Source organism: Myotis nattereri, assembly GCF_964212035.1.
Source record: "Myotis nattereri genome assembly, chromosome: 7".
Lineage (NCBI taxonomy): Eukaryota > Metazoa > Chordata > Mammalia > Chiroptera > Vespertilionidae > Myotis > Myotis nattereri.
Genome location: NC_138082.1, coordinates 71,706,237 through 71,730,477, shown reverse-complemented (window position 1 = coordinate 71,730,477; position 24,241 = coordinate 71,706,237). Strand labels below are relative to the sequence as shown.

The 24,241-nt window shown below is 39.9% G+C and overlaps 1 protein-coding gene across 2 annotated transcripts in view; it reads right to left on the bottom strand.

Annotated features, from left to right (window-relative positions):
* Window positions 1-24,241, bottom strand: part of LRP1B (LDL receptor related protein 1B) — a 1,698,272-nt gene that overhangs the window by 259,440 nt on the left and 1,414,591 nt on the right. For both annotated transcript variants that reach the window (XM_081095916.1, XM_081095917.1), the window contains exons 48-53: window positions 18,437-18,550; window positions 18,046-18,195; window positions 14,241-14,363; window positions 12,430-12,549; window positions 6,006-6,134; window positions 1,456-1,578 (exon numbers count right to left, since the gene is read on the bottom strand). In XM_081095916.1, coding sequence (XP_080952042.1) covers window positions 1,456-1,578; window positions 6,006-6,134; window positions 12,430-12,549; window positions 14,241-14,363; window positions 18,046-18,195; window positions 18,437-18,550 — 759 coding nt within the window. The remainder of the gene's footprint in view (window positions 1-1,455; window positions 1,579-6,005; window positions 6,135-12,429; window positions 12,550-14,240; window positions 14,364-18,045; window positions 18,196-18,436; window positions 18,551-24,241) is intronic.

The following is a 24,241-nucleotide window of genomic DNA, read 5'->3' as shown; positions in this document are numbered from 1 at the left end:
GCAACGGACCTAAATAGATACTTTTTGAAAGAGGACATATAGAAGGCCAAGAAACACATGAAAACATGCTCAAAGTCACTAATCATCCAAGAGATGCAAATCAAAACAACAATGAGATATCACCTCACACCTGTCAGAATGGCTAGCATCAACATATCAACAAACGACCAGCGCTGACGAGGATGGGGGGAAAAAGGAACCCTCCTGCACTGCTAGTGGGCATGCAGACTGGTGCAGCCACTGTGAAGAACAGAGTTTAGAGTATAGAGTTTCCTCAAAAAACTAAAAATGGAACTCCCATTTGACCCAGTGATCCCACTTCTAGGAATATATCCCAAAAACTAGAAACACCAATCAGAAAGGATATATGTACCCCTATGTTCATAGTAGCACAATTTACCATAGCTAAGATTTGGAAACAGCCTAAGTGCCCATCAGCAGATGAGTAGATTAAAAAACTATTGTACATCTACACAATGGAATATTATGCTGCAGTGAAAAAAAAAAAGGAATTCTTACCATTTGCAACAGCACGGATAGAAAAGGAGAGCACTATGCTAAGTGAAATAAGATCGTCAGAGAAAGAGAAATATCAAATAATCTCATTCATTTGTGGAACATAATGAACAACATAAACTCATGAACAAAAACAGATCCAGAGACAGGGAAGCATCCATCAGACCATCAAAACTCAGAGGAAAGGTAGGGAAGGGTAGGGGTAAGGGGGAGAGATCAACCAAAGGATTTGTAGGCATGCATATAAGCCTAACCAATGGACACAGACACCAGGGGGGGTGAGGGCATGAGTGGGGGATGGGGGAGAAATGGGGGGATAAGGTCACATATGTAATACCTTAATCATTAAAGAGAGAAAAAAATGAAAAAAAGAGTTATGTACACATTTGTATTGACATTTTATTTAAATATATAATGTTATAGATTTATCTTTTCACTACATATATTTTTATCTTATCACTTTATAAATGTAGTGAAAAGATAGAGCTCATCATAATATTACATCTTAAGAAATAAGTACATGTGTCAATAAGATAAAGTGAGAGGAAAATGCTCAGTATCCAGTTATCCCAGTAGTTGTGAATTGCACTTTCTCTCTCACTTAGAGATTTGAGTTGGCTGTAAGAATGAACTAGATAGATGGCAGCATGTTATCTTTGTGTACTTCCAACTACGTAAAACCAAATATAGTTTTAGAAACATTTTTAGTTCCTGATAAGAATACACTGCAAGAAGGTATGATTTCCAAGTAAATGCATAATTGTGGAGCTTAAAGAGGTTACATGTGGGATGTCTGTGTATAACTGTATTTAAATGTCTTTCATGATGTTCACGAATGTGTACCTTTGTATTTGTTATTCATTTATATATTCTTTGAGTCATTAAAAAGACTAATATGGAGCCCGAGGCTGTTTCCAGGAGAAGTTGAGGTCCACTTACCACACTGCTGAGACTCATCAGAGCCATCTCCGCAGTCATCGTCATGGTCACAAACAAACTGCTTGGGCACACATACTTTATTACGGCACATGAAAGCATTCTCATCACACGTATTATTGGGAGCTAAGGAAGACATCACAAAAAACGAAGTTAGATGAGGTCCTGTTTTATCTTCCCCTATCTTAGGAGCTTAGAGAATGTTTGCTGTTATACTCAGTAATCCATAGTTATTTAGAATGAAACTTTACATAATATTCAACATATCAGATAAGTTAATAACATGTATTAATACACGTTTATTAATATTTTGGAATATATAAATATAAATAGATAGGCAATTCAAAGTTTTAGTATTAATGCATTCAACTGTTCTAGAGTGAACCCAAAATTTCAGGCCTTTGAGAAATTTGTAAGTTTGCTAAAGGTGGAATCCAAAGGTTCATTATGTGATTTAACAATAAAGATTAATATAAATACACACATACATACATACATAAAAATTTAAAAAGTTAATCAAGTGTAATAATGTGGCTGAGTTTTTCTCTCTTCTGCACCAATGCTAGTAAGGGATAAAAACCTTGCTTTATTTGTCAAAAAATGAACCTGAAAATACCAACAAGTGCCAATGCTCATTAAAAAGTGAAAGAATAGTCTAAAGTCTGAGAAAGTTACTGTTTTCAAAATAAAATAAAATAGGTGATTTCAAGAGTTGAAATAGATTAATACTTAAGGTGTGATGGGCACAACCACAAGTATCACATTAAATTAGGAAACAAAATATCAGTCCTTTAAGAAAAGTGACCCATGAAATTTGTGCTCTATCTAGCAAGGGTCCTTACCAGTGGGAAAAAATGGTTGATCAAAATGGGCTTTAAAATTTCAGCAGATGTTCAAAAAATGGCAAAATGTGCAGATGAAATAAATTTTTATATAATGTGCATGGAATCATAGAGGTTTGAAGAGATCATATAAACATTTTTTAATTACATTTTCTTACATTTAAAGGATAAGTGCTATGATAAAATTCAAGGTTTGAGAGATTTCTAATGTCAATAATCTGCTATATAATGAATGTTCACTATCTTATTGTGGTTATCATTTCACAGAATATGCATATATCTGTACGTAGAGCTCGGGAAGCATGTCTCAGCACTGCGGCTGATGCAAGTGTGTGTGCACACTCCACCATGACTTGCTTCCTCAGCACACCAGGAAGTAGCAATGGCCGCCTGAACAAACTCCTAGAGCCACGTGCACAGTAACCCAGCATTTCAGCCATTGGTCGCCTGTAGCAACGTGTCTCCCTCTGATTGGTCCCCTCATGCTATATATACCCCTGTAGTTCCACAACAAAACGGATCTGCGTCACCGAACCTAGTCTCCGGAGTCGTGCATGCAGACGCCCTAGCGCGTTGGGGCTCTGTCGTCCTCACCCCCGAGGGAACCCCTGCTTCATATATCAAATCATGTTATATACCTAAAACTAATACCATGTTATATGTTGATTATATCTTAATTCTCATCATCATATACGGGAAAGAGAAAGGCTTTGCAAAAAGTCACTCTACCTCTTACATTTGTGTCCTGAGAAAGCTATTTATCTTCTTTGTGCATATTTCTTTTTTTTTTTTTAAGAGAGGAAGGGAGAGGGAGAGATAGACATATCAATGATGAGAGAGAATCATTGACCGGCTGCCTCCTGCATGTCCCCTACTGGGTGGGGATCAAGCCCATAACTCCAACATGTGCCCTGACAGAGAATCGAACCGTGACTTCCTGGTTCAGGGTTGATGCTCAACCACTGACCCACACCCTCTGGACTGTGCATCTGTTTCTTTATGCATTTAATGAAGAAAATAAAATCTACCTGACAATTTTTTTGTGAGAACTAGGTAAATTGTAAGGAGATCAGCTCATTTTATGTACTCAAATGCCTATATGCTCTTTAAATTTCTACCTGACAATTATTTTTGGAAGATCGCCAAAAACACTTCACTGAGATATTGTGGGAATTCACTAATGTAAATAAAAGCACCCACCAAATATAATGGACATATAATGAACACTTGAAAAAGTTTAGATGCCTTCCAACCTTTCCCTTCTATGTCTTAAGAGGCACCTTCGTCAATCCAAAATAACTCTTTCTTCTCTTTGAACTTTATAACTTAGATTATAGCTTTGCTTTTTTATTGAAGCCCTTCCATGAGATTTCTAGGCTTTTTATATATTTCTTTGTGATGACCTACTATCTTTTATATATATACTAGATGCCCAGTGCATGAAATTCGTGCACAGGTGTGATTCCCTAGTCCTGGCTGGTGATCAAAGTGCAAGCATCTACTGTGAAAGGGCAAATCCCAGCTGACCTCTGGACCCTGGGCAGCACCTGGGCCCCTGGGCCTCTGCCTGCACCCCTCTGCCTAAGTCACCAAGCTTGAGTCCCCCACGCCGAGATGTGGTGAGCGCAGCTGGAAACCGCAGGCTGGGGCGCAGCTTGGGCCTCTGGGCTGCCCAGCGGCGCTACACAGAAGCCGGGCAGGCAGTGTGTGCTCACCCAGCCAGCCTCGCAGACCTGCTCCTGCATAAACCCACAGGGAGCCCAACCAGCCCCTGCGGTACCAGCAGCTATGGCACAGCTCGCCCAAAAGAGGCTGTGTGGGTGTGGGGTGAGCTCCTCGTGGCCGCCTGGCACCTGAGCATGGCGGGGTGTGTGTGTGTGGGGGGGGGTTCCCCGGCGCATGAGCCCTGGCATCCCCGGGGAGGGTAGCAGGGGGAGGGAGAGCAAGCTTGGCGGATACCCCACATTCTCACTGCACCTCCGTCCTGTCACCCCCGCCCCCAGATAGCCAGAGAGAGGTTGCAGTGCGTTGCCAACGCCCGCCATGTTCTGCGCCACCCCCTGGTGATCAGCTCACATCATAGCAAGCAGTTGAACTGGTTAAGGGGACAATTTGCATATTAGGCTTTTATTTTATAAGATTTTTTCTAACACTTGAGGTATTATAATCATTCTCTTACATGCCTATCAGTTCCCTACCCAAGGCTGCCTCAAACTCTACAAAGAAAGAAAACCTCTGTTTTCAACTCAATAATGACTGAAACAGCTACATGAATAGGCAAAACATATGTGTGTGTGTGTGTGTGTGTGTGTGTATTAATCTAGTCAAGTATGATTTATTTTCAAGAAACTTATTTAAAAAAAACAATATGAAAGCCAGATAGAACCAGCATTATAAATTGCCCATTATAATTAAAGTAAAACTCAGTTACTAATAAGTTCTCTAACTTTGAAATGTGCAACAGCTTATATAACTCCAGTGAATTATGCCAATTCTAATACATGAATTGTTCTTTAAAACACTAAGCAACAGAGGCTTATTTGGCATTAACAGTTTCAGATCACTTGAGGACAATTTATTGTATTTGAGAATAATTTACTTAATAGCACCCATGTGGCCCAAAGTGTTAATATGCCTCCCAGACTGTTAACTGTTACAATAGCAACACTATACTGGGACCATCTGGATCCCTGAATTGATGCGCAATCTTTCATTATGTAGCCCTCAGAGGCCCCATTGACCTTTACAGACACACACATCCGTTTCAAGATCAAAGTGAATTATTCTACAGTAGCATGGATTCTGTGCACATAAGCCTGCTCAAAGTGTTCGTTCTCCTCTCTGCTTTAGCTATTCTCCTTATACACACACCACATACACACACACTTACATTATGGCTTCAAATACAGTTTTCAAAACCTGAAGGCAGGTCATTGGAGTGACGGCTGGCAGAATTCACTTTTAATGAGCAGAGTTCACAGCCATGTTTTTGATCAATTGCTCAGCTAGGCAGATTCCCTATGCGACCTTGGGACCCATATTCAAATATTCAGTCCCTACATTTTCTTGATCATGCAAAGGCATTTATCTAAATTTTTATTGTTAAGTAATTCCCTGTAAATTTCCTGAGGTTACCTAGGGTCAGAAACATAGTAAATTGTGTGACCTCCACAGGTGTACCTCTGACCCCCCAGCTTCATTCAGCTATATCCACACTATTTTTACCTGACCTGAGGGTTAATACCCTATCCATAGGGCTAATAGGTGTTCACTGACCTTCTGATCAGTAGTTACTTGGGATCACAGAAGTCGTTTACAGAATATCTGGAATGAGCAAATCTAAAAGTTGTTACGGCGGGGGAGAGGGGACAGGGTAGAAGATGCTAAATAGAAAGTAACAACCCTACCGCACTCACGCACATATCAGGGAGTTACATTATCTCAAAAGTGAAATGATAAATCCGTGTTCATCAAAAAGAAAAAAAGATTTTAAAATGCGTAACCCAATTGTGCACGTTTGAACGGCTTTGAAGGGATCAGAGGACTTGCTGAACTGCTATGATGAACATCCCACCTCATTAGTTCTGACACTACCTGTGAGTCCAGGGGGTGAGAAAGTGAGAGGAATGTGATATGGTGAGCAGTCCACAAGCAAATGTGTGAGGATGTGCGGCCGCTTTCCTACACACAGAGCCCCACGCGAGTCCATACCGCAGCCCGCTGTGGAGAGCTCGTCGCTTCCATTCGGACAGTCCCGCTCACCGTCACACAGCCAGTGTCGTGGCACACAGGCGTGGGAGCCCTGGCAACTGAACATGTCGGCCGCACACGTGATGGCACCTGAAACCCAAAGGAAAGATGCATGAAGGTCACTGCGTGTCTGCTGGAAAAAGTCTACCATTGACATTCCCTGTAGAAAGAAGGGAGGCAGACAAATGTTGCTGACAAGGAAGAGACTGAAGTTACTTGCAATCATCAAATAGTATCCTTCTCCTATAGATGTTTACACATTTCCCTCTCAAAAGGCATTCCTTTATAACTTCGGTTATATCTATGAAAGCTACCTGGCTGAAAATAATGATATTTTCTCTTTGTAAAATATAGCAAAGCACAGAATGTCACAGAACTTTGAATAAACTGAAAAAGAAATGTTTAAAAGAACTGAACATATCGGGATTTGCACTTAACATAATAACTCATTTAATGCTCACAACAACCCCAAACAGTGGAATTGCTATTAACCTCATTTCACAGAAAAGGAAATTGCAAATCTAAGCACCTTGTCTTAACCACTTCTGCCATTATTGTTAATCCCCACTCTGTGTTGTTGAAAAGAATAAACGTATGCATATTCGCTTTGTTTTTGCACACTTGATAAACAGAAACTATATTTTCTCTGCTTTATCAATTTAATGTTCCTTATTTGAATGATGTTGTTTTTCAAATATACACTGAAAAAAAAAATAAATGCTATTGACTTGTAAATTCAAAAAGTCATAGATGCTTCCTCTTTGTTCCTCCTTACATAGGCATAGGGTAAGCATAAAAGAAAAATTAGAAAATGAGTCTTTCTCAGGATGTTTCCTTAGCCCCAAGTATAGCTATACATATTGAATGGCACCTTTGTTTGTTATTTACTAGTGTATAAAAACTAGAGGCCCAGTGCAGAAAATCATGCATGGGTACGGTCCCTAGGCCTGGACAGCAATCAGGGCCGATCGGGGCTTTCCAGCTGCCAGCTACCAGCTGGTGCCTTCCTTCCCCTGCTGCTGGCTGCCAGCCAGGGCCTTCCTTCATTCTGCACCGCCCCCTGGTGGTCAGCGCACATCACAGCGAGCGATCGAACTCCTGAGGGGACACTTTGCATATTAGTCATTATATATATATATATATATATATATATATATATATATATATATCCGGTGCACAAAAATTTGTGCATTCGGGGGGGAAAGGGGGTCCCTTAGCCCGGCCTGTGCCCTCTCGCAGTCTGGGACCCCTCAGGGAATGACCACCTGTTGGCTTAGGCCTGCTCCCCAGGGGATTGGGCCTAAGATGGCAATAAGACATCCCTCTGGCAGCCCGGCAAGCCCTCGGGGGATGTCCACTTGCCAGCGGGGAGCAGGCCTAAACTGAAGTCGGACATCCTTAGCGCTGCTGAGGAGGCAGGAGAGGCTCCCACCACCACCACTGTACTGGCAGCCATCAGCCTGGCTTGTGGCTGAGCAGAGCTCCTCCGATGTGAGAGCGCCCTGACCACCAGAGGGCAGCTTCTTCATTGAGCGTCTGCCCCCTGGTGGTCAGTGTGTGTCATAGTGATCAGTCATTCCCAGTCCTTCTGCTGTTAGGGTTAGTTTGCATATTACCCATTTACTATATAGGATAGAGGCCTGGTGCACAGGTGGGGGCCGGCTGGTTTGCCCTGAAGGGTGTCCCGGATCAGGGTGGGGGTACCGCATGGGTACCTGGCCAGCCTGGATGATGGGATTATGGCTGTTTGCAGCTGGTCACACCTCCTTCAGGGTGAGGGTCCCTACTGGGGTGCCTGGCCAGTCTGGGTGAGGGGCTGAGGGCTGTTTTCAGGCTGGTGGGTGACTGAAGCTCCCAGCCTCTCTTTTTTTCTTTTTCTTTTTTATTCTGGGATTTATTTACCTTCTATAGCTGTCAGTGGAGCTGAGAGACGGCTCCAGCTCTGAGGCTGTTGCCAGCTGAAGCAGGTATCTGGGTTTGTTTAGATTCTATAATTGAAACTCTGTTGCCATCACTGGCCGCTTTAAGCTCTGAGGCCGTGCTGGCTGAAATCAGGTACCTGGGGTTTGTTTAGGTTCTATAATTGCAACATTTTTGCATCCGGAGTTCAGAGCTGGGCTGCGGCAGGCGGGGAACCTTGGCTTCCTCCATCACTGGAGCAAGCAAGCCTCATGTTCGCTTCAGCTGCCTGGCTGCTGGCTGCCATCTTGGCTGGCAGTTAATTTGCATATCTTGCTGATTAGCCAATGGGAAGGGTAGCAAAGTTATGGTTAATTACCATGTTTCTCTATTATTAGATAGGATTTTGTTGAGTTAATTAGTAATTGGATCCTCAAATCCAACTATTCTTTAATTTCACTTTTCTTGTGACCAAAAACTGCCCATGAAAAAGATTCTAAAAATCATAGTGTTAAGATTTTTCAGAAAACATTAATATTCCCAGGAAGAAAAAGACTGAGTAGATTGAGTAAAAATATTTTTTTCCAAACATTTAAGCAATAATCAACATGGATTATTGGATTATGAATATCATCTTCTGGGCCACAGAGTTATTAGGAGCATAAATGCCATTGCTTTCAACGCCATGTTGTAATATGAGGGGGCAGCAGGGTGAGAAAACAGAACCCCCTAGTGACCTTTTCCAACATAAATAGGCCTTGCCTTGACATAGACTTTAGTTTGGAGAACAGGATAGCAAATGAATGCTGAAAAGTCCCCCAGATAATTCAAATTTGCTCATTTGATTGAGGATAAGTGTTAATAGAATGAAGTTTAATATGATATCTGTTACTGGAGAAAATAATAAAAACTTAAATAAATGTTGCTGTCATTTAAAAATGAATTTACCTGCTACCTGTTATGGCGTTAGTACCTTTGAAAATAAAATTATCTTCCTACAGAATTTATTTTTATATTATTTATTCTTTGTATCTATCTTCTCAAGCTTGCCATAAGAACATAGTGTAACTTTCACCATTATACTCTCAATTTGTGCTCTAATTTCTATAATATTTTTGTTATTAAGCTTGAGATTTAAAAATGAACTTTTTTCTGCTTCTGGCCTACGTTTTTATTATTACCCTAATTTATTCTCAAGGTAGGCATAATAGACATAGCATTGATTTGGCTGTTGAGAAATTTAATTCTGTCTGACCTTGGAGAAGACTGGCGTCTGAATTTCACTGTCTGCAAAATGTAGGTTATGACTACATAATTAGTCAGATACCTCAAACTATGAAATGGCATAAGACTTCATGCAGCTAATTTTCTGGCTCCCTTGATACTGTTCAACAGTTTTTATGTTAAGAGCATGTCAAAACATCATAGTCAATTGGAAAGAAAATGTCCCAAAGAAAATACCCATGGCTTCATTCCTCAGTTACCGCTCATCCGAAGACACACTGACTTCCTCAGGGATATGAATCCCCAGAGAGAAGGAAGACAAGCTGAAGGAACTCTGCCAGATCCATCCTGTGCACAGATGCAGACACAAGGTTTGATTGGTAAGAGTTACTCTCTTATTGAGTAAGTATTTCAAAAATCTGAATTCTGTTCCTAGCTCTGTCATCTCTAATCCTCTGAGATCTCGGCAAATATATTAACCTCTGTGAGTTTCTCTTTTTTTATGATCAAATGATGGAAAGGGACTACACTATGATTTCCAAATAGGATCCTCAGATCTCTGCTTAAGGAAGAGTGTGTTTACAGCCCTCATTAGAATATTTGGAGATGGGGATTAAGAATCGACATTTCAACACACTCTGAGAAGGACATTTTGTGCACTCAAGGTTGAGAACCACGGAGATAAACTACTTATAAAGTTCCTTTCCAATACTAAAATATTAGGTTTGGATCATTGACTGGTATTTGGTCTAAAACAGTAATTTTTATTTGTCACCAGCTTGATGGTTAGTATACAAAATTCAGTCTGTAATTAAATTAAATTGACTGAGTGTTTTGAAAACAGGCAAACATGTCCTTTACGATTTTAATCTTTTAAAAAATATTCTCAGGACACTGATATAGGCATAATGATAACAATAAACACAGCAATAATATTGCCAGTGACCATAATGATAGATGTGAAAATAACTCTGAAAAATAAAGGAGGAAGCAGAAGAAATATAACAAAAGAGAAGGGAACAAATTCACACTTGTCATGTTAGTTAATCACAAGAATGACAAAAAGATAGATCATTTTGTACCCACTTAATAGGTAAGGCATTTGAGAAATAAGGAATAAAATGGACCTGTGCCCATGATCACAGAGCTGGAAAATTCAACACTGTATTACTTTAGGTAATTTATCCATTTTGTTACACAGTGCCCAGTCAGAAAAAAAAATAGAGCTATCAATGGAGCCATTTAAGGTAGGGTTAAACAAAGAGTACACAATATTATTGTAAAGACTGGGAACTTGCTCAAACCATTGTAAGGAACTAATTTTTCTGTTGAAATTAAAGAAAGATTTAATAGCAAATAGAAACAACGTAGTTAAAAGGCACTGGCCAGGTGTCTACTTGATTGCTGATTTCTATTTCTTTTCAGAGCTTTATCATAGCGATCTTTTTATATTTACCTTTATCTGTTGAACAGCTAAGTTGTTTCAGTTGTATAAATAAAAAGTAAATTTTGGTTAACTTAAATACAAGAAAAAAAAGTGTCTGATTTCAAAGGATAGCTTCAATTTTATGTTATTTCCAGAGAACTTCAGGTTAGCTGGAACATTATAAAATCTTATATACATGTTTCCATAACCTAAAGAGTGGACCAGACACCTGACATTTAATAAAGTGGTAAGTATACTTAACTCTATTTGTGCACCTTATTCAATGATTCAGGAGCTTTTCTCTCTAATATGAGGATGAAAGAGCTATGAAATACAGCTTTTATAATGAGTAGAGTATCCTATATAATAAAAACAGAGTATGCAAATTGTTGTCGGGGAGTTTGACCAGCGGGGAAGGGAGGGAGTACCCAGCTGGCAGCCGGCAGCCACTAGGGTCCCTACCAATGCAAGAATTTCGTGCACTGGGCCTCTAGTATTAATACAAACATATATAGAAACAGATCAGAGAGACAGATAGACATAAATAAATTATAAATTGGTCAAGTATAATAAATTCATAGAAATAATATTTCTTCCTTCTTTTTACCCCTTAAGAAATCCAGTAATTCCATATAAATTATTTGTTATATGTTTGTTATTATTTAAAAGTAATTTTATTGGCTTTGTAGTTAACATACATTAGTTAAATATAGGTGTTAAAACTATACCTCTAATTATACAAAGCTGAATTTTTTTTTATTTTATATGAAGGAATAGAAAGTTTTATTTTGTTCCTTTTTATTGAATTTATTGGGATGACACTAGTTAACAAAACTATACAGGTTTCAGGTGCACAGTTCTACAACACATTATATGTACACTGTATTGTGTGTGTGTTTAAGTACATTTCAAAATAATATATAATATCCACCTTCCTTATTTCCCATTGAAGACAAATCAATAATAATCCTATATAATAAAAGCCTAATATGCTAAGTGTCCGGTTGTCCAGTTGTCCATTCAACCAATCAAAGTGTAATATGCTAATGATATGCTAAGGCCCTTCAACTGCTCGCTATGACATGCACTGACCACTAGGGGGAAGACAGTCAACCAGTCGACCAGTTGCTATGATGTGCACTGACCACCAGTGGGCAGATGCTCTGATTGGTAGGTTAGCTTGCTGCTGGGGTCCGGCTGATCGGGACTGAGTGAGACAGGCCAGACACTCCGTGGTGCCCTCCTGCAGTCCCTTACTGGCCAAAATCGTGCACCAAGGGGGTCCCTCGGCCTGGCCTGTGCCCTCTTGCAATCCAGGACCCCTCAGGGGATGTCGGAGAGCCAGTTTTGGCACGATCCCCCAGGTCAGGTCGGGGACCTCACTGGTGCACAAATTCATGCACTGGACCTCTAGTGATTACTATAATGTAAACGCACACTACAAGTAACTTGTGTAGCTTGTGTGATATAAATTAATATACTTTTGGAGGGAAAGTTAACAATACATATTAAGAGCCATAAAAATTTGATCATTTGACCCAAATAATTTCAGTTATTGAAATCTATTCCAAAATAGCATTGAAGACTAGAAATAAAATTTACAAATATGTTCACTGTGTCAATATTAAAAAGAAACCTAAACATTGAAGAACAATTGTATATAGAAAAATAGAATTACAGACTGTCATAAAAATAATAAAAACAGATACATATAACTGTATAAACAAATTTAATGCTAAGATAAGTAGAAAACAAGGTCTTATGTGTCCTCTAATATGATAGGACATATGTAACATGCATCTAAAAATGGAGTGAGAGCACAAAGGAACAGCTCACCACAAATGCTATCACTTTCATCCAGTCCGTCTCCGCAGTCATCCTCTCCATCACACACCCAGTGTTTGGATATGCATTTTCGTGCAGAACAGGCAAATTGGTTCCAAGAACATGAAGAATCTAGAAAACAAACAAGAATGTCTGTTTTAGGTGCAAACAAAAAAAAATATACATCTGGGACCATCTTAGGACAAATATGAGAGTAAGGACATTCTTCTCCAGACTTTACTAAAATCAACAATCCTATAATAAACCAAGGCAAATTCCTCTTCTCTGCGACAGCTCTATAATATTTTGACAACAGCTTGCATATTCCCTCTGGGTTTCCATGTTAGCAATATTCTTCCTTCAACACAGTTCTCACAGGGTTTGACTTGGAGCTAGCCATTACGATGGTAATCCCCTACTCCAGGTTGCCATTAAAAAAAAAAAGTGTGGTGTGATGAACAGATATAAAATAAATATTCCAGGGGTGGCCTAGTTATTCTTTATAATCTTTAATATATTTTTGAACAATTAGAGAAAAATTACATCCTAGGCATGGTTACAATATGGTGGACACATCAGCATATACCAGTATTTTTGTTTTTAAAAATCAGGTGACTGATGGGGTTTTAGCTTGATGATTAAACAATACCTATACATACTTATTATTTTGATGTTTTTGTTTCTCTCCCTTGAGAAATGTTAAGTCTGACTAATAACATCCAAATTCATTGGCAGGGCAGCTGGTATGTTATGACCAAATGATGCTTTAGGAATAGTACACTTTGTTTATTTCCAAAGCCAGGTTTGTGATTGCTCTCCTCTGCCTTCAGCCTGTTCTTCCACTCAGCTTTTTTATCACCATGAAAGGTCCAAAAATAAAACACTTCCAAATTAAAGTCTTCAAAATATAAATTGCTGTAAAAAAATATATATATATATACACATACATATATACATATATATGTATATATGTGTATATATATATATATATATATATATATATATATATATATTGTTTTTTTATCTTGACACTATACAATATTTTCAAAAGTTTTCGTCTTGCCCTTGCCCCAACCCCCCGATCACTGGTCAGGGCACATTCCACTGGTCAGAGCACATTCAGGAGGCAACTGATCCATGTTTCTCTCTAACATCAATGGTGCATCTCTCTCTCTCTCTCTCTCTCTCTCTCTCTCTCTCTCTCTCTCTCTCTCCCCCCCCCCCGCCCCACCTTTCCTCTGTCTCTCAAATCAATAAAATATATGCTGGGTTGGAATAAAAAATAAAACCATATGTTTTATTACATAAATTTTAAAAATGCTTTCTTACCTTACCAAGTGAAATGAAATGTACACACACAGAAATCAAATGGTAGGTGATGAAGGATAAAATCCAGGTTTAAGCATACTATTTAAAGTTATCCACGAAATTAATTGATACATTTAGAATAATAATAGTCAGTTATTGGTAGGAAGAGTATGACAAATAGTGTGAGCTAAATCCTCATTTTTCATATCAGAAAATAAATATATTAGCATCTAAAAGTAATAAGTAAAACAATTAAGGTATATGTATGTAATTTAAATTGATGGACATAATTAAGAAAAACAGAAAAGTTTAAAAGACTAGAACAGGTGTTTGTAATTCTTTGTTTTATGTTTTTATGTTCTATTTAATCTATACCATTTTGTATTATTTAACAAAAATAAAAATTGATGTTAAACTAATTAGCAGTATTTTGAATAAAATGCCTAAGGTGAAGATCAGTATATAAATAATAATATGGTTTATAAAGTTAAAGCAAGGTATAATGTCTCACTCACCACAGTGTAATTCATCAAGTCCATCTTCACAGTCTTTCTGACCATCACAAATCCAGGAATTCAAAATGCATCTTCCACTAGGACAACCAAAATAATTTTCTTCACATTTGTGTTTGTTTTGCACTGTGACAAAATATAGAATGTAGTGTCAAAAATTAATTAATCTTAGACTTCTGAAATATAGGTGATAAATAAATAGAAAACTTAAAACAGAACCAAGATGTTCTCTTCAAGAATGTCAAGGTCAAAAAACAAAACAAAACAAACAAACAAACAAAAAAACTGGCACAGATCAGAGGAAATTGGAAGATATATTAATCAAATCTAAAGAAAGATTATAAGAAGGGAAAAACTGTTTATATAAAAATAATGTGGAGTTTTAGAAATTATATATATATACTAGAGGCCCGGTGCACAAAAATTTGTGCACTCTGGGGGGAAGTGGGGGTCCCTCAGCCCAGCCTATGCCCTCTCACAGTCTGGGACCTCTTGGGAGATAACGCCCTGTTGGCTTATGCCTGCTCCCAGGTGGCAGAGGGCAGGCCCAATCCCTAGGTGCAGCCCCTGGTCGGGCTCAGAGCAGGGCCGATTGGGGAGTTGGGGCGCCACCCCCTGTCACGCACAGAGCAGGGCCAATAAGGGGGTTGGGGCGCTGCCCCCATCTCACACACAGAGCAGGGACCATCAGGGGGGTTGGGGCTCCGTACCCAGTCACCCACAGAGCAGGGTTGATCAGGGAGTTGGGGAGCTCCCCCCTGTCACGCACAGAGCAGGGCCCATCAGCGGAATGGGGAGCTGTCCCCTGTCATGCACAGAGCAAGGCCCATCAGGGGGTTGAGGAGCTCCCTCCTGTCACTCACAGAGCAGGGCAGATCAGGGGGTTGGGGCGCCGCCACTCTCACACTCAGGGCAGGGCCGATGGGGAGGTTATGGCTCTACCCTTTCACACACAGAGCAGGGCCCGTGGGGGAGGGAGGGTTGGGGCGCCGCACCCTTTCACACACAGAGCCCCAGTGTGATCAGGGGGTTGGGGAGCTCCCCAATATCAGGCACAGAGCAGGGCTGATCAGGAGGTTGGGGCGCCTTCCCTTGTCACAAACAGAGCAGTGCGGATAGGGAGGTTGTGGCCCCGCCCCCTGTAACACACAGAGCCGCAGGGCGATCAGGGGGTTTGGGCGCTGCCCCCTGTCACGCTGATCCCGGTGCTGGGAGGCCTCGTGGCTCCGCTGATCCCGGTGCTGGGAGGCATATTACCCTTTTACTATATAGGATAGAGGCCTGGTGCATGGGTGGGGCTGGCTGGTTTGCCCTGAAGTGTGTCCTGGATCAGGGTGGGGGTCCCCACTGGGGTGCCTGGCCAGACTGGGTGAGGGGATGATAGCTGTTTGCAGCTGGTCACACCCCCTTCAGGGTGGGGGTCCCCAATGGGGTGCTTGGCCAGTCTGGGTGAGGGGCTGAGGGCTATTTTCAGGCTGGGGGGTGACTGAAGCTCCCAACTGCTACTTTTTTTCTTTTTTTATTCTGGGCCAGCTCTAGCTCTGGCTCCAGCTCTGAGGCCTCTGCTGCTGAAAGCAGGTATCCGGTTTGTTTTGGTTCTATAATCGAAACAATGTATAACTCCAGTTCTGAGATCCTGGCTGGCTGAAAGCAGGTTTCTGGGGTTTTGTTTCGCTTCTATATTTGTTACAATGTTTCAAACTGCAAGCTCAGAGGCCCGCAAGGCAGGCGGGGAATGTTGGAGTCCTCCGTCACTGAAGCAAGCAAGTCTCATGTTCGCTTCCAGCTGCCTGGCTGCCGGCCGCCATCTTGGCTGGCAGTTAATTTGCATATTGCCCTGGTTAGCCAATGGGAAGGGTAGTGGTCTTACGCTATTTACCATGTTTCTCTTTTATTAATGGAAATGAGTATAAATTGAATGAGCCTAAGGCTAAATAATCATTTTAGGTGGAAAATATTCTTAATTCCCTAATCATAAAAAACAAATGATATTATAAAAATATGAGTGGATCTTTGCTTACAAAGTGTGGACTTGATATTACTACTGCCCTATAGTTTGAGTATGCTTTAAGAAGATTCAAATAAATTTTCTCTATTTTAAGGAAGAAAAACAAGTTACAATACAATCTCTAAAATTTTTATACCTTGCAGAAATATCATGAGAATAAAAAGTAGTTGTATGGGAAATTATTCAGTTATACACACACACACACACACACACACACACACACACACGCACACACACATATATTAGATTGTGAAATACTATTATTATTATAACCTCTAACAGTGGATATGCCCAGGTTGCAGGCTTGATCCCCAGTAGAGGGCAATCAGGAGGCAGCCAATCAATGATTCTCTCTCTATCATTAATGTTTCTACCTCTCTCTCTCCCTCTCCCTTCCTCTCTGAAATCAATAAAAATATATATTTTTAAAATATGGGCAAAGGGCCGAAACCGGTTTGGCTCAGTGGATAGAGCGTCGGCCTGCGGACTGAAAGGTCCCAGGTTCGATTCTGGTCAAGGGCATGTACCTGGGTTGCGGGCACATCCCCGGTGGGAGATGTGCAGGAGGCAGCTGATCGATGTTTCTCTCTCATCGATGTTTCTGACTGTCTATCTCTCTCCCTTCCTCTCTGTAAAAAATCAATAAAATATATTAAAAAAAATGGACAAAGGATCTGAATAGACACTTCTCCAAAGAGGACATACAGATGGCCAATATACATATTAAAAGCTGCTCAATGCCACTAATCATTAGAAAAATGCAAATTAAAACCACAATGAGATATCATCTCACATCTGTCAGAAGAGCTATCATCAATAAACCAACAAACAACAAGTGTTGGGGAGGATGTGGAGAAAAGGGAACCCTCATGCCCTGTTGTTGGGGATGCAGATTGATGTAGCTACTGTGGAATGCAGTATAGAGTTACCTCAAAAAATTGAAAATGGAACTGCATTATTAGCAATTCCACCTCTGGGAATTTAGTCAGAGAAACCCAAAACAGTAATTTGAAATAATATATATATTTACACCTAATGTTAATTGAAGCATTATTTACAATAGCCAAGGTTTGGAAGCAGCCCAAGTGTCCATCAGTAGAACCGCCAAAAAAGCTGTGGTACATTTACACAATGGAATATTACTCTGCCGTAAAAAGGAAGAGAATTTTACTCTGCGACAGCATGGATGGACATGAAGAACATTCTGCTAACTGTTCTTCAAACAGTTAAAAAGATACAGGGCTATGTCCTTTTCATGAAAGGCATTTTTCTAAGAATGCAGATGGCACTTTTCAGAGCTTATGTAGGTAAACATGATTAATAGTAAGATTAAATATACCTGTCTAAACTTGGCCCCGTAATGATAACAAGGCTTATACTATGCAAAGAGATTGTGGAAACTGCATCAAACCTTCTAACAAGACAATGCACACTGTATAATAATACTGAGTAGAACCAGTGGTGAGATATACAGTCTCCCTCTCTTTAATCTATAAATAGTATTTTCTCAGTATATATTACTTCTATGGGAGCTATAGGTTACACATTTTAAGTTTAATCACTATCTTTAAAAGGCTTAATGGTGAACTAAATTGATCCAAATGCAGATTTCTTGAGTATCATTTTACAATTAATTTTTTCAAAGTAAAGTGGCATGTTTAGAATATTTAAATTTTATTCTTATCATTGAATATTCATAACAAAAATTAATAAGTTTAGTCTACACAACTATATTTTCAAGGCAAAGTCTGTTTTTTTGTTTTTGTTTTGTTTTGTTTTATTTTGATTTTCTAGAATTACCTGGGCATTTTAATTCATCTGAATAGTCTCCGCAGTCGTTGGCGCCATCACATATCCAGGTTGGCAGAATACACAGTGAGGTAGAATTACATCTTATGAACCCTGTGGTTTTCACGCCAAGTTTATAGAAGTGTGTACAGTCTGTGTTATCTACAAGGAGGTAAACAAAAAAATGAACAATACCTCAGAGGCAAAAATTATCAACCTTCTGTGTAGGTCATAGAGACAAGACAAGTTGGCCTGATTGAAGAAGTAAATAAGCAATTATTCTTCACAACAGGGGTTAATTATATCTCAATTCCAGACCAGGTTCAGTGAAAAGTAGGACAGTGTTCAATGCAATGCCAAGATGCGTAGGCATGAGCAACAGAACAGGAGCAGACTGTCTTACTGCAGTTCTTCTCATCGGAAGCATCTGCACAATCCACGTTCTGGTTGCACCGCGCTGATCTTGGAATGCAGGTCCCATCTGCACAGCGGAACTCAACAGTGGCACAGGTTGAAACTAGAAAAACAGGTAAATAAATTAGTTGCTAGAGGAAACAAAATATGACTTCTTGCTTTAACATTTTGATTGTTTTAATTAAATTCATGTACTTTATTTGGTTTTGCATTTTTAACTCTGGGAAGTTAAACCTGACCCTTGGCCCCCACCCCCAACCTTGAGTTAGATGCCTCATGGATCCTCCCATGTCACACAATTCTACCTTCTGTTGTGGTACTTACAGCACTACACTGCAACTTCCTGTTTATGTATCTGCTCCCTCACTAAATTGTAAAGTCCAGGAAAATAGGAATTGTGCTTTGTTTACCATGAAAATACCAGTCCAGGACTAAGGCAACCTACAAAAACAATTGAATGTTGCAGAAAATTCTCTTCCTCCAACTTCAACAGTACACGGTTATGGCACTAAGCAAATGCCCGATTCAGAGCATACAGGGAAATCCAAATCTGGTTGCTAAGAAGTAGCGATGGCCAGGCAGAGGCTGAGAGGGAGAAATCACTGAGCATTAGCTTGAGTACTCAGAGTACTCAGTACTGCTAGAAAGACATCCACGCTACTCCTTTTCATGGCCATATCAGTAACATTTGGTATAGGAAATATGGATGCCTCAGGCCAAGAAACATAAATGTGTTCTTATGTGTCTCTATTTTTGGAAAGTATGGCTTTCCAAGTCCCTGCTAGGCTGAGGTAAAAATTAGTTTCAATATGCTCATGTCATTATATATACTTTGTACAGAATAGCTTATTCTTATTCTTACATTCCTTTCTACTTTGATTACACATTCATTACCATATAATGGCTTTCGGCAATATGCTGTGAACAGGTGCATGGCATGCTATGTGTGTTCCATTAACTTAGGTGAGATTTTTATTCCAGATTCAAACTTCCACAGGTTGATTATGTTGATGTACAACCTGAAGGGCTCTTTGATTATGCTACTTTTAATAGTGTTGATACTTTTAAAAGCCTATTTAATTATAAATAGAAATTATATCAATTGCAAATGGTTAAAATGCTATCTTAAAATATGCTAATTTTACTCAAGGGATTGTATGTCATTTGTATTTCATAAAGCACTGCTCTTATTATGTTTAATTGTCTTGCAATTCTATCATTATTTGTGTTCAATGATAATTAAAATAAATGTTTTATTTACAATTTGCAATTAAAATTGCTTCACTGTTTTCTTTATTAAAAATAACTTCTTATCATGTAAAACAATGTTATTATGAGTAGATAAAAATATTGCTCCAAACAGGAAAAAATAGTTTTTTTTTTATGTCTAAAAAAGCAAGGTCTTTTCCATATTCCGCTCTATAATGTTCCCCCTTTAATACTTTTCAATGGAAATAGTAAATAGAATATATGACATGGAAAATAATGATGACAAGCTTTTCCATTTGTTTCTGACTTTGCTATCTATCATCAGTCTCCTATGAAGAGGTTGTGTTACAAAAGATTCTCTATAATCCCTTTATGTAGAAGACAGAAATAATTTCTCTGTGAAACAATATTTAAGGTAGTGGTAATATCCCTACAAACCTACAAAGATCTATCTCCTAGTACACTTGAAGTTCTATCTCATAGTTAGAGTTTAGGATGCCAGGAAGATCCCAGTGGGAACCACCACAACCCATTATGCCACTTCCATCTCCCTCCAAGCTTCTACAGACAATCCTCTGGGTATGTGACAGGGAATCAAGCTGAGTGGGTCTGGTGGCAGACAGAGTGAAGAGGCAAATTATGACTCACGAACATGGAGTTGGATTTCAGACAAAGAGGCCCGAGATTCAGGGATTTCACAATAATGAAGTTTCAATAACAGTGCCGGGGCTCTCAGGTGGAAGGAAGAGCAAAGAATGACTTTTAAGAAGAGGGAAATGTGGTGCAAGTAGCACACAGTCTTGGGTGGAATTCTGGGAAGGCAAAAGATATAAGGAGAGGAACTCTGACTAGATGAAAAGAATCTATAACTTTGAAGATGAGAAGATTGGTTAGAAAATGGTACTTAAAAGACAGGTACTGAAAAATAGATAAGGTAGGGAGCCAGGAGAACTGAGGAGAGGGTAGAATATTTGCAGGAGTTCTTTTCCTCCCCTATTCCCAATCAAAAATAAACTCTGAATCTTGGTGAGGAGCCTAGGAGTGTGTGCAAATAGGAACAAAACATTCTTTTACCTCTAGTACTGTTTCTGCAGAGTCCCTGCCTTTGTATAGAGTTTGGGAACCACCAGAGAGTTAAATAGGGTGATAAGTGGCAATAGAATTAGACAAATTAAGTGGTTGCAGAATTTCATAAGTAGCGAAGGGCAAACGCTGGTTAACATCGCCAGCATTGGTGAGCAAGAGAGGCAGTCCTGTGATGGGACAAATCCACGGGATTACAGAAACTTTATTAAAGAAATTAGCAAATGCCTCTTCTTCTCCCCTTCGTCTCTGTTCCCTCAACTGAATTCCTATTTCACGCTGTTTTGATTAGTCAGTCATTGAAATTTGTTTCACCCTTAGGGTGAAGTTTGAGGGAGAAAGATGCTGGAATCACTAATTTGGCAAGTGAGTATGAAAGCTTTCTGAAAAATTTCCTCAGGCTAAAAGTCCTGAAAAAGAGAAACAGGAAAAAAAAAAATAGTCCAAAAGTAGATAAGCCAAGTGAGAAATACTAGACTTTTCCCTCCAGATAGTCCAGAGAAAGAGTAAGCCTGCAACACGTGAGTGCAAATGCCACAGACACACCAGTACAGCAAGGAGATACTACAAAGGGGATCTGAGAGGGACTGTGGATCAAAAGTAACTGGGTGGGGTGGGGTGAGGGCATGTGCCGGGCGGGGGGCGGGGGGGGAGAGGGGTGGGGGGGGAAGGTCAATGGGGAAAAAAGGAGATATATGCCGGGGTCCAACCCCAGCAGGTCCAGGGGTCCCCAAAGGTGTGGACGGAGTCGGCGAAGAAGGAATGACACGGAGACAGCGTTCAGTTGATCAGCAGCCTAGCCAGGATCTCCAGCCAAGTTCTTGTCTGGATCTCCAGAGAAGTTCTGGCTAGGATCTCCAGCCAGGTTCTGTGTCCATGTTCTCTTGCTAGGTTCTCCAGCCAGGTTCTCCAGATTCTCCAGCCAAGTTCAGTCACCAGGTTCTAGTCAGGTTCTCTTGCCAATTTCTGTAGTCAGGTTCAGTCCAGGATCTTTTGCCATGTTCTCTCCAGCGAAGTTCTTCTGTCTGTAGGTTCTGTGTAGGTGCTGTCTTCTTTCCGTCTCCTAAGTTCTGTCTGCTGTTGTCTTGTTTCAACTGTATTTATACCAGTTGATTCCAATCCTATCAATCTCTATTACAAAGGTTAGGGCGTTTCTTATCTCCATTCCAGGGAGTAAAGATTATGTAGCTTAAGCATGATTATTCATAGTTAAAGTGATTAATTACCCGCCTGGCACTTAGTTAAGGGATTTTATTCCCTCCCTAACTTCAGGGGAAAATCCCTACCTGGGGAAACAACCTTTCTCAGAGAGGCGACCTTGGTTAAAACACATAGTGCCAAGAAGGTGAGCAAACATATTAAGAACAGTATGCCATATATGCCAGGTCCCTTGAAACAGCAAGCATGGACCGGCTCCCGGCAGATATATACATATATATACTACTATTTGTAATACTTTAAACAATAAAATTAAAAACAAAAAGTAGCAGCAAGAGAGAAGTAACACCACTCTTTTCCCCACATACTTCCTTAATTTTATTGTCTTACCCAGTTTCTTTTCTCCTTGTCAGTTAAAATATTTACTGAGATAGGCAAGGCATAAAATGGATCAGTCTTCCGATCACAGAAGAAACCAGAAACGCCAATCAGAAAGGATATATGCACCCCTATGTTCATAGCAGCACAATTCACCATAGCTAAGATTTGGAAACAGCCTAAGTGCCCATCAGCAGATGAGTGGATTAGAAAAATGTGGTACATCTACATGATGGAATACTATGCTGCTGTAAAAAAGAAGGAACTCTTACCATTTGCAACAGCATGGATGGAACTGGAGAGCATTATGCTAAGTGAAATAAGCCAGTCAGAGAAAGATAAATACCACATGATCTCACTCATTTGTGGATTATAGAGAACAACATAGACTGATGAAAAGGGACAGACCCAAAGACTGAGAAACAGCGATCAGGCTATCAAACCCCAGAAGGAAAGTAGGGGAGGGCGGGGGTAAGGGGAAGAGATCAACCGAAGGACTTGTATACATGTATATAAGCCAAACCAATGGACATGGACAACAGGGGGATGGGAGCATGAGTGTGTGTGTGGGGGGGGAGGTTGGGAGTTAATGGGGGGGATGAGGACACATTTGTAATACCTTAACTAATAATAATAATAATAATAATAATAATAATAATAATAATAAAATGGATCAGTCTTTTTGTGCTTCTTAGGACACTCCTTACACATAACCTACCTCAACATTTTGTCTCCCGGCACTCCCACCCAGCCTGCGGCACAGGGGGAGGTCTGTGAGCTGGCAAAGGGAAAGGCACTGCATGTGCTGCTGTGTCTCTTCCATTTACTTTCCCGCCACAGTGTTTATTTAATGTGCTGCTTGGCTGTAAGTGTATGCAAGCCCAGAGGAACGATGGTTTCTTCTCTGGGCATGCTTATCTTTTTCCTTTAACTTGTTGTTTGTGAAATCTTCAAAGTTTTTTTTTTGTTTTCTTATGAACTTATTTAAAAGCAAACACAAGTTTTCTCTCCTTTAGGTATTATCCTCAGAACTTCTTTGCTCTCCATTCCCCCTGAAGGTGCTCAGGTCGCCCTAGGAAGTTCATGTACGTCCCAAGGGCAGTATTTATATTCATCTCAGGGAGGAAAGGAGAGGAACCACCGTGTACTCTCCCTGAATGTATTCACTCAACCACTCACACAACCAGAAAAGGAATACAGAATGACAGTTTTCTGAACAACTTCTCAGATCCCCCAGACGGCCTGCTGTCTAAAGCTCTCAGTCATGAAACAATAGCTGTAAAGGGACAGGAATAAAAGATTGATGAGGATTCGGGGTTTTGTTTTTCCTCCAAACGAGAAGAAGCCAAATATAATTCCTGATAACATCCATTCCACTCTGTAAATAAATGATCTGCTTTATGAAAAAAATAGTAATGTTAAATGCTATTAGCATATAAACTGAACTAACACCTGTAATCGTACTTCAAATAATTTGCAGATGATTCCACTGCGGCCTTTCTCTGTAGCCTATCACAATTTCCCTGGGCATACTGGTTTTTTATCGTACGAATTTAATTTTTACCATTTTACTTTATTTACATTAAAAAAATAATAGGTGGTTTGTGCATGTCTATGCATACATACAGCAAAGCACAACATCCCGTGTTTCACTCACGACAGAAGCAGAGGAGTGGAAAGTGAATTCTTTTCCATTCTCCCTGAGCCCTTCCATGCTCCTTGTCCTTCACCATCTTTTAGGTGCTGGAAGTCTGCATGTGTTTGATAGACATACTAGTATATCTGAATCACTGATTTATAAGGTAACCTGACTTATGGAAAATGGATCAAGGCAAGTATGTCCCCTGTGGTGTAAAATGTGCCCAATAGGGATACCATGTAAACAAACTTAACATGAGAGAAAAATCAAATCTAAATGATGAAACTGTGATGTTACTTTTCATCTAAAAAACGACCCCTTTATTTA